The 11,106-nt window shown below is 43.4% G+C and overlaps 1 protein-coding gene across 1 annotated transcript in view; it reads right to left on the bottom strand.

Moving 5' to 3' along the window:
• Window positions 1-5,611: 5,611 nt before the first annotated feature.
• marchf9 (E3 ubiquitin-protein ligase MARCHF9) overlaps window positions 5,612-11,106 on the bottom strand; it is a 30,392-nt gene continuing 24,897 nt past the window's right edge. Inside the window, exons 2-4 of the mRNA XM_010881187.4 lie at window positions 9,489-9,644; window positions 8,998-9,190; window positions 5,612-7,305 (exon numbers count right to left, since the gene is read on the bottom strand). Of these exons, the coding sequence (XP_010879489.2) occupies window positions 6,971-7,305; window positions 8,998-9,190; window positions 9,489-9,644 (684 nt within the window). The 3' untranslated portion in view covers window positions 5,612-6,970. The remainder of the gene's footprint in view (window positions 7,306-8,997; window positions 9,191-9,488; window positions 9,645-11,106) is intronic.

The following is an 11,106-nucleotide window of genomic DNA, read 5'->3' as shown; positions in this document are numbered from 1 at the left end:
ATTCCATCACCTTTACCCTCAGCTTCTTTAGCAAGACAGTGGTCATCTTGAAAGTGTGTTTGGGGTTGTTATCATGTTGGAATACTGCCCTGCGGCCCAGTTTCCGAAGGGAGGGGATCTTGCTCTGCTTCAGTATGTCACAGTACATGTTGGCATTCATGGTTCCCTCAATGAACTGTAGCTCCCCAGTGCCGGCAGCACTCATGCAGCCCCAGACCATGACACTCCCACCACCATGCTTGACTGTAGGCAAGACACTCTTGTCTTTGTACTCCTCACCTGGTTGCCGCCACACACGCTTGACACCATCTGAACCAAATAAGTTTATCTTGGTCTCATCAGACCACAGGACTTGGTTCCAGTAATCCATGTCCTTAGTCTGCTTGTCTTCAGGAAACAGTTTGCAGGCTTTCTTGTTCATCATCTTTGGAAGAGGCTTCCTTCTGGGACGACAGCCATGCAGACCAATTTGATGCAGTGTCCGGCGTATGGTCTGAGCACTGACAGGCTGACCCCCCCATTCTTCAACCTCTGCAGCAATGCTGGCAGCACTCATATGTCTATTTCCCAAAGACAACCTCTGTATATGATGCTGAGCACTTACACTCAACTCCTTTGGTTGACCATGGCGAGGCCTGTTCTGAGTGGAACCTGTCCTAATAAAGCACTGTAAAGCGCTGTATGGCCACCGTGCTGCAGCTCAGTTTCTGGGTCTTGGCAATCTTCTTATAGCCTAGGCCATCTTTATGTAGAGCAACTATTCTTTTTTTCAGATCCTCAGAGAGTTCTTTGCCATGAGGTGCCATGTTAAACTTGGAGTGTGAGAGTGATAACACCAAATTTAACACACCTGCTGCCCATTCACACCTGGGACCTTGTAACACTAACGAGTCACATGACACTGTGGAGGAAAAATGGCTAACTGGGCCCAATTTGGACATTTTCACTTAGGAGTGTTGCCAGTGGTTTAGACATTAATGGCTGTGTTTTGAGTTATTGTGAGGGGACAGGAAATGTACACTGTTATACAAGCTGTACACTCACTACTTTACATTGTAGCAAAGTGTCATTTCTTTAGTGTTGTCACATGAAAAGATATGCTCAAATATTTACAAAAAATGTGAGGGGTGTACTCACTTTTGTGAGATACTGTATATATACATATATTATATATATATATACATTTATATAGCATATATATATATATATATATATATATATATATATATATATATAGCATCTTATAAATATAGTATAACATATTCACCAGTGCATAGCATAAACTGCTTTTTTCTTGTTGGTGCCATCAAACTAAAATATAAGTGCTGATTGTGACGAACAACGAAAGGCTCCGCAACCGGATGCCATGTTTTTAGGGAGACTATCCGCTACAGTGCAGACCTTAAGTATTTAGGCTGTAACACTAATTTTGGTTGTTTTGTCTCATTACTCCAGCACATTGGATTGGAAATTAAACAATGAGGTTACATTACAGACAGTCAGCTTTAATTTGATGGTTTTTACATCCATACACCGTGACATTACATACCTTTGGACCAAAAGTAGATATATTGGTATGACAGTTTCTCGTTTTCCTCCACACTTTCCTCATACTATCACTCTGGTACAGTAATTAATATCTGACTAATATGTCCAGAATACCTTTTTCCAGAACTCAGAGCCTCTTTTGTATCTTTAGGCCATCCATGGCTAGGTAATGCTTTTGCACCTTGCAGACCAGTCTTATGCAAATAGTTGTGGCTGACAAATTCATGCTTACCTCCTGGAGAATGTTCCTGATCTGTTTTTTTCTTCATTATGTTGAGCATTCTTTGTTTATCCACTGTTGGTTAAGCAGGTCACTGGCCATTGGTGACCTAACCATTGTTTTCTTTACCAAACAGTAGATATTGGCATGCAAGTTCTAATCCAAAGTGCTAGAGTACATAGCCAAAACCACCAAACTTGTCTCACTGTCTAAATAATTATGGACTGCATTGTTTAATTAATCAGTATAATTATAACATGATTGTTAACACAGACATTAGCTGTGGTATATTAGCAACATACAATAGCCATGGTATATTGACCATATATCCCAAACCCAAGGCTCCTTATTGCTATTATGAACTGGTTACCAAGGCAATTAGAACCGTTTGTGTCCTTGTGCAGTGGCCCTCAGTAACCGATCATTTACCACGCAGAGATTAACAAGACTATGCTCACCTCCCAACGGCCTCCCAAACTCTGCTCATCTCCTTACATCATAATAGATATACTGTTACTTCTGAAAAATGTATGTCTGTAAATGTGTACTTGAATTGCCATTTACTCATGTTTAGGATATACCCTTACAGGTCATATTCCATTATCTCATTCTCACCACCCATTCTATGTAAATGTCAGATGTAAATAGGTTTAGTGTATTCTGTCCCTATATGTTGTCTACCACTAACAGCACCATTGCACCAAGTACAATTCAGTGTACGTGGATACAGTGAGGGAAAAAAAGTATTTGATACCCTGCTGATTTTGTGCGTTTGCCCACTGACAAAGAAATTATCAGTCTATAATTTTAATGGTAGGTTTATTTGAACAGTGAGAGACAGAATAACAACAACAAAAATCACTCACATAAAAAAAAATATATATATAATATATTTGCATTTTAATGATAGAAATAAGTATTCGACTTCTCTGCAAAACATGACTTAATACTTGGTGGCAAAACCCTTGTTGGCAATCAGAGGTCAGACGTTTGTTTTGTAGTTGGCCACCAGGTTTGCACACATCTCAGGAGGGATTTTGTCCCACTACTCTTTGCAGATCTTCTCCAAGTCATTAAGGTTTCGAGGCTGAAGTTTCAGCTGCCTACACAGATTTTCTATGGGATTAAGGTCTGGAGACTGGCTAGGCCAATCCAGGACCTTAATGTGCTTCTTCTTGAGTGACTCCTTTGTTGCCTTGGCCATGTGTTTTGGGTCACTGTCCCTGGAATACCCATCCATGACCCATTTTCAATGCCCTGGCTGATTTGACAATACATGGCCCCATCCATCGTGTTGATGCTGTGAAGTTGTCCTGTCCCCTTTAAGACAGAAAAACACCCCCAAAGCATAATGTTTCCACCTCCATGTTTGATGGTGGGGATGGTGTTCTTGGGGTCATAGGCAGCATTCCTCCTCCTCCAAACACGGCGAGTTGAGTTGATGCCAAAGAGCTCGATTTTGGTCTCATCTGACCACAACTCTTTCACCCAGTTCTCCTCTGAATCATTCAGATGTTCATTGGCAAACTTCAGACGGGCCTGTACATGCGTTTTCTTGAGCAGGGGGACCATGCGGTCGCTGCAGGATCTCAGTCCTTCACGTCGTAGTTTGTTACCAGTTGTTTTCTTGATGACTATGGTCCCAGCTGACTTGAGATCATTGACAAGATCCTCCTGTGTAGTTCTGGGCTGATTCCTCACCATTCTCATGATCATTGCAACTCCACAAGGTGAGATCTTGCATGGAGCCCCTGACCAAGGGAGACTGACAGTTCTTTGGTGTTTCTTCCATTTCTTCGCACCAAATGTTGTCACCTTCTCACCAAGCTGCTTGGCGATGGTCTTGTAGCCCATTCCAGCTTTGTATAGGTCTACAATCTTGTCCCTGACATCCTTGGACAGCTCTTTGATCTTGGCCATGGTGGAGAGTTTGGAATTGCTTTTATACAGGTAACAAGCTGAGGTTAGTTAAGAGTGTGGTCCTAATCTCAGCTCGTTACCTGTATAAAAGACACCTGGGAGCCAAAAATCTTTCTGATTGAGGGGGGAATAAAATACTTATTTCCCTCATTAAATGGCAAATCAATTTATAACAGAAATCTTTCTGATGGAGAGGGGATAAAATACTTATTTCCCTCATTAAAATGCAAATCAATGTATAACATGCGTTTTTCTGGATTTTTTTGTTCAGTCTCTCACTGTTCAAATGAACCTACAATTAAAATTATAGACTTATCGTTTCTTTGTCAGTGGGCAAACATACAAAATCAGCAGGGGATATAATAGTTTATTGGCACCAGTCAGGGACCAATGTCTATTTGAGCATTATTTTGTTTGACCTGTTCAATGTTATGGATGTGTTAAAAGGCATGTAGAGTGCTCTCCAGAATAATGGACACTCTTGATGAATATGAAAAAAATATGCTATGAAAATATTACTTGGTAATTTTATGCTCAATCGATGACAGTAATCTGTCTTAAATCTATTTTTCAAGTTGATCAATGAAAAAAAAACTACATTTTCTCAAAATTGTGTCACAATTATTGGCACCCTTAGAAATAGTTTTTAACCAAATACAGAAGTATCTTCCCATTATAGATACATTATGAAGTTAATCTGAGTCAATAGAAAACTCTTCAGAAGGACTTGGGAACTTGGTTAGGATACACTGCATACTATAGACTCAGTCAAGTACCCAGAGATGACTGTACAACCAAAATCTGTCTGCCTCTGCCAGGAGGCTAAAACAGGGTTGTTGTTGGATCTTCCAGCAGGAAAATGATTCAAAGCATTCACAGAAAATGTCCACCAAATATTTTTCACTGACTACTGAATCAACCTTTTCCGATGGCCATTACACAGTCACCTGACATAAACCCCATTGAAAACCTGTAAAGTGAGCTTAAGATGGGAGTCCACAAGCAACAACCAAGAACTCTGAGAATAGATTAAGTGTCTCAGATCCCTTGCCGTGTGTTCTCTCCTACCTCATCAAACATTATTGGTGAAAACCCAGTGCTGTTATCTTGGCAGAGGAGGGTGCAAAAAGTAGTAGTTGCAGTGGTGCCAGTAATTGTGACACTTTCTTGAGGATAATATTTATTTATTGACTACATTTATGTATTATTTATCTATTATTGAAAACATTTTTTATGTGAAACTATTACCTCAAAGAACTAGCTTTCTCTCAAATTTTGTGTCTTAAGATTAAGCTGACCAACATTAATGACATTTTTCATAGCCTTTATTGTTAATCTTTATCAAGGGCGCCAATAATTCTGGAGGACACTCTATTTTACGTGTCAGCATTTTATGGGTTGCGATGAAATGAATGGTCTACATTTTTGTTGCTGCACACTATTCAAAGGATGTCAATGTTTTATATTGGCATTTTGCTGCCCTCTGTTGGCCTACTGCATATTTACTGAATCGGCTTATGGACACAATTTGAAACCAACATTTAAAAAAAGTTTTTCAAAAACAGTGCCTGGAGTTTTCCAATTTAACATGTCGGTCGAGTATAGTGCTTTACTGCATTCTGCTAACAAATGTCAAACTCCAGGAAATACTATGGTAATTGAGGGGCTCACAAACCTTCACCATTAATATGAAAAGCCATAATGCACCATTCTGCAAATTAATACTTACCCTAACCTTTGCTGATGGGGTTGATTTAATATCAGTTACAGTTGATGGATGCTACATTTGAAATTTTAGCCCAAACCAGATCAACAAGAGTTAGTTCATTCATTTTAACATAGCTAGATGGGCCAACCACGCAACCCTATGGTAGTAGTAGAACTTACTTAATAACGTAGTTATTGGCAAGGTCAGTGCTTAAATCAAAATGAAATAAAAAAAAAATATATATTTGCTTCTATAAGTTGAAAGATGTATAAGATTAATTAATATGGTTCTGAAGACTAATGCAAATCACTGATGAAATTCTGCCGTGTTAACTTGACAAACTTCCCGGTACCCATTTCTCAACATCGCAAAGTAAATGAGGGAACAATTAAATATTGATGGAAAATATGGTGTACAGTAAAGCTGTGATGTCATATAGGGGCTCACTATGACATATACAGGTTTCTTTATTGCAGAAGATAAATTGTAAATCTGGAATCTCATTCATTCATTTGTGCCAGTTACATCTCTTTCTTATTGTTGTTGTTGCTCATATTCTTTAGGCGGCTCTCAGTTTGCTTTCCGTCACAGAGACAGTTCCGGTGTTACTTTAGGTACAGATTCTCTGTCACAGACACCATAAACTAACATAGTAGGAATGAAAGAAAAGGCCTGAGTGCAGTCCTCACTTTCTGTTTTCAGGCAAAAAGATGTAAAGTTGAAGATACATGTATCCCTGAAAACCGGATGTTTCTGGTTCCTAACAACACCACTAAGTTGTAGATACCGTGACAAGAGAAAGAGGATGTTCTGGAGATACTGGGACGCTATGTGATGAATTTAAGGAAAATAAGATATGGCTCAACGTTGGTGGTATTGGTTTGGGGGGGCAGATCTATTCCCTATTCATTTTTTGTCTACATATCCTGATTATAAAATAATAACAATACTTTGAATAATTTTTCTTTAGAAAACAAAATAATTTAAATAATGACAATGCTTTGTATCATTTAGCTGGTGAAACAAAGCCAACCAGCTTAAAAAAAAAAACGTGAAGCAGTTTCTTTTAAACCTCTTTTGTTCTACAGTCTTTGTCTGCAAAGTCAGCAACACTTCAACTATGTCGCTGTCCCTCCCCTTCTGTCTCATAGGGTTGGGCTACCAGGAGTTCCCTCCCCTTCTGTTTCATAGGTTAGGGCTACCAGGAGGTCCCTCCCCTTCTGTCTCATAGGGTTGGGCTACCAGGAAGTCCCTCCCCTTCTGTCTCATAGGGTTGGGCTACCAGGAGTTCCCTCCCCTTGTGTCTCATAGGGTTGGGCTACCAGGAGGTCCCTCCCCTTGTGTCTCATAGGGTTGGGCTACCCGGAAGTCCCTCCCCTTGTGTCTCATAGGGTAGGGTTATCAGGATTTCTGCGTCCACGCCCTTGTGTTTGTTTGCTCTCACTGCACTTCACGTTGGGCTTAGGGAGACACTGTTTTTTATTGAGGTTGATTGGGGAATTGTTGGTTGATCTTGGTTGTTGGCTGTCCTCCCTTCCTGTCTCTCCTGCACCCCTCCCCCACATGGACCGGTCTCATACGGTGGTGACCCTCATGACCACCTCCCGGTTGGCTGTGGTGCTGATGCGCTGGTCACTGGGCCTCAAATGGCTGAGAATGTGCAGGATGGTATAGCCACAGTGGTGATTCAGAATAGTCCTAACTCGCTGGCCTGTCCGTCCCCCCCTGTCCACTCCTGCAGAGCTGTGGGGAGGGTTTCGACCCCCCCGCACCCCGCCTTTGCCGCTGGAGCTGATGGGGTCACCCAAGTCTTTGGCTTTCTCATAGTTCAGTACCTTCCACTGCTGATTCACCGCCTGCCAGCGTTTAAAGATCCGGTATACAGACGATCCTTCATGGATTATAAGGCCTGGGGGAGGGTAGTAGAGAGAGTGAGATGAATGTGAGAGAAGCAAGAGGGATACAAGTGGTAGGTCAAAAATGGAAGAAGGGGGGAGAGAAGACAGACATGCATGAACACATTTCAAAAACCCCAACTCAAGATTACATTTTAAAAAAATCCAAGATTATGATCTAATACTCCTGAGAAGTTTTTGCTTGCATTATATACACCAATTGGCCATAACATTATGACCATTGACAGGTGAAGTGAATGACACTGATAATCTTGTTATCATGGCACCTGTCAAAAAAACGGGCAAGCGTAAGGATCTGAGTAACTTGGACAAGGGCTAGACTGTGATGGCTAGACACCTGGGTCAGAGCATCTCCAAAACTACAGCCCTTGTGGGGGGTTCCCAGTCTGTAGTGGTCAGTACCTATCAAAAGTGGTCCAAGGAAGGAAAAGCGTTTAACTGGTGACAGGGTCATGGGCAGCCAAGGTTCAAGGTTCACGTGGGGAGTGAAGGCTGGCCCGTGTGGTCCGATCCCTCAAACGAGCTACTGTAGGTCAAGTTGCTGAAAAAGTGAATGCTGGTACTGATAGAAAGGTGTCAGAACACACAGTGCATCACAGTTTGTTGTGTATGGGGCTGCGTACCCGCAGACCAGTCAGTGTGCCCATGCTGACCCCTGTCCACTGCTGAAAGCGCCTACAATGGGCACTTGAGTATCAGAACTGGACTATGGACTAATGGAAGAAGGTGGCCTGGTCTGATGAATCACGTTTTCTTTTACATCACGCGGCTGGCCAGGTGCATGTGCATCGCTTACTTGGAGAACCCAGGGCTTCAGGATGCATTATGGGAAGGAGGCAAGCTGGCGGAGGCAGTGTGATGCTTTGGGCAATGTTCTGCTTGGAAACCTTGGGTCCTGCCATTCATGCGGCTGTTACTTTGACACATACCACCTACCTTTACAGAGGTAATGGTACCCACCTCAACTTACAGGACTTAAAGGAACTGCTGCTAACGTCTCGGTGCCAGATACCACAGCACACATTTAGAGGTCTAGTGGAGTCCATGCCTCGATGGCTCAGGGCTGTTTATTGGCAAAAGGGGGACCTACACAATATTAGGCAGGTGGTCATAATGTTATGGCTGATTGGTGTATATATACATATATATATAATACATGCAAGAAGAAGTACATACAAAGCCATTGTTATTGAAAGAAAACTGGTGACATTTCTTTCTGAAAGAGCAGTAGGTCGGCTTCCAACCACCACTGCTGCATTATATGTGCTCTGGACGAAGTGGATTAGACCTCTGCATGTTTTTAAAGACCAGTATACACCCACACCCTTCTGTTGTCAGGGTATGCCCACAGACCAGCTGCTTATTAACAGACTTAATTAAAACATTTTCTGAAAGGACAACGATCTTCATATTGAAAGTAATTAAATGCTTTACAGTTGTCGAGAAACTTCAAACATTTAAACAGTCTGGATGTACAAGGCTTTACAGTTTCAATTGAAACACACCTAGACTATGACCTTGATAGGGATGAATGTTAGGTCGTAGAGTCTGCAAAGCTTCAACCACCAGCTTGCAGGTATCCTCCTTTATTTTCATACACTACTCTACAAATACTTCAATAACAAAAGTGCATTCATATCGCTGATATTATATAGGCAAGATCTAGATCAAGGTACCTCGCTTACCTATACACACTATGTCCATGAAGCCGTACATTCCATAGCAGATCTGGAACAGCAGGTCCTGGCGTTGCCACTTGGCTGATGGACTGAGCGACGACCACACCAGCCAAGAGATGCTGGCGATGAGGAACAGAGAACCCAGGATAATGGCTGCTATCTGCACCTTCTCTATCACAGTCAGAGAGATGGCTTGCCACTAGAAATGGAGGGGGGACAGACAGATGGGGGAGAGACAGGGATAGAGGGGGAGCAGTGAGCAGGAGGAGTTGGAAGGAGAATAAGGAGGGTATAGAGGGGAGGGGTTAGAGAGGGGCGGGGATGGATCATTGTTTGTGTCTTGACACTCATGTTCTGCTTGAAATAAGTGTTTTGATAATATTGTGTTTCACAATGGAATGGGATGTCATCGGCGTTGATATTGGTAGGGAAACCCTGAGGTACAGGGTAGCGTTTGTTTGGCATGCCTGCCTGCACGCCCAAACCAGATGCCGTACCTGTAGTGGGTTCTTGGTGCTAATCGCCAGGACCTGGTACTTGAAGTAGCAGAGCTCACAGCTCCAGGAGCCCCTCTCGCTGATCCAGCGGATGAGGCAGGGCTGGTGGGTACAGCGGACGGAGCCATCACAGCGACACGGGCTCAGCAGTTCCCCCTGCCGGAGACAGAGGAGGAAACAGAGGAGGAGACAGAGGAGGAAACAGAGGAGGAGACAGAGGAGGAAACAAGGGAGGAGACAGAGGAGGAAATAGAGGAGACAGAGGAGGAAACAGAAGAGACAGAGAAGACAGAGGAGGAGACAGAGGAGGAGACAGAGGAGGAGACAGAGGAGGAAACAGAGGAGACAGAGGAGGAAACAGAGGAAACAGAGGAAACAGAGGAGGAGACAGAGGAGGAGACAGAGACACACGCGACAATTGTTCAGTCTAAATGAATGACAGCTTCTACGATCTTCGATCCTAGACTTTTGATCTGGACAAGCACTAAAATAATTCAGCTACGCATTATATAGATCCCAGATGTCAAACCGATACCACAGAGGGCCTAGTGTATGCTGGTTTATAGTTTTTTCCTTTTAATTCAAGCCCAACTGAGACCTATACAACCAAGTGTGGAGAGATCCTAACCAAATTTAGTGACCTAATTTATCAATCAAGTACTAGGTATGAGCACACACCGGCAGACACAGCCCTCCGTGGAACCGGCGCGGTTTGGCACTTGGAATGTAGATGATCATTAGATTGCTGAGTTGTGACTTTGTTGCAACAGAAGCCTTCAAACTCAGAGGCCAGCCAGTAAGAAATAAATGGTTGATGAAGCTGACTGATCTTCAACACCTTTCTGTTCCCTTCTGGTCAGTCACTCAGTACAACACACTAGTAGGGGAGTGTGTACACGCACACTCACGATTCTGAACAGAAAAACAATCACGACTTAAGGCCAAACAGAGGTTGACAGCTGGGAGTCTCACCTCCCATTACTGTCAGAATCCAGCTCAAACCTGCCCACGCTGATATTCCCACCAGTCTCAAACGGTCAAGTGGGGGGAAAAAAGCGGTTTGTCCCAGGCGTTGCCACTGTTGCTTTTTACTGTGAGGCTGTTGTAGGTTCTCTGTTCCTCTGTGAGGACTGGGCCCTTGGTTGAAGTAAACTACCTGCACGCAGCGGCGGTAGAGAGAAAAGTGATTTTCAGAATCTCTTCAGGGAGTGCTGAGGCTGCTCAGCACCCTCAGCACCAATACTTTGCGTGGCTCCTAAACATGCCCCTGATGTGAATCCCCTCCAGACATGACTGGCCCATCGTGAGAAAAGCTCCTGGGGATACAGACGGACGGGTATCAGTTAGGTGTTGTAAGTTGTTTTCCACACACAAGCTCCTCCCATCCAGTTGTTTAGCCACGGGGGGTTTGGAGACCCACCCAGTGGCGAAATGTTTCTGTCTGCTCCCATCTGTCTTCAACCCCAGCCGGTCATGTTCTGCACGGTTCCAATCTGCCTTCCTCCTCCTGAGGGCCTGCTGTTCTCTCCTAGACAGGCAGGGGGCGCTAAAGGGCCTTGTAGCAATCAGGCTGGGATGGGGAGTTGTTCTCCGTCTCAGGATGTTGGATACCCCAGTG

This window comes from Esox lucius, chromosome 17, assembly GCF_011004845.1.
Source record: "Esox lucius isolate fEsoLuc1 chromosome 17, fEsoLuc1.pri, whole genome shotgun sequence".
In the NCBI taxonomy this organism is placed as follows: Eukaryota; Metazoa; Chordata; class Actinopteri; order Esociformes; family Esocidae; genus Esox; species Esox lucius.
Note: the sequence above shows the minus strand (reverse complement) of the source record. Positions and strands in the feature narration are given on the sequence as shown.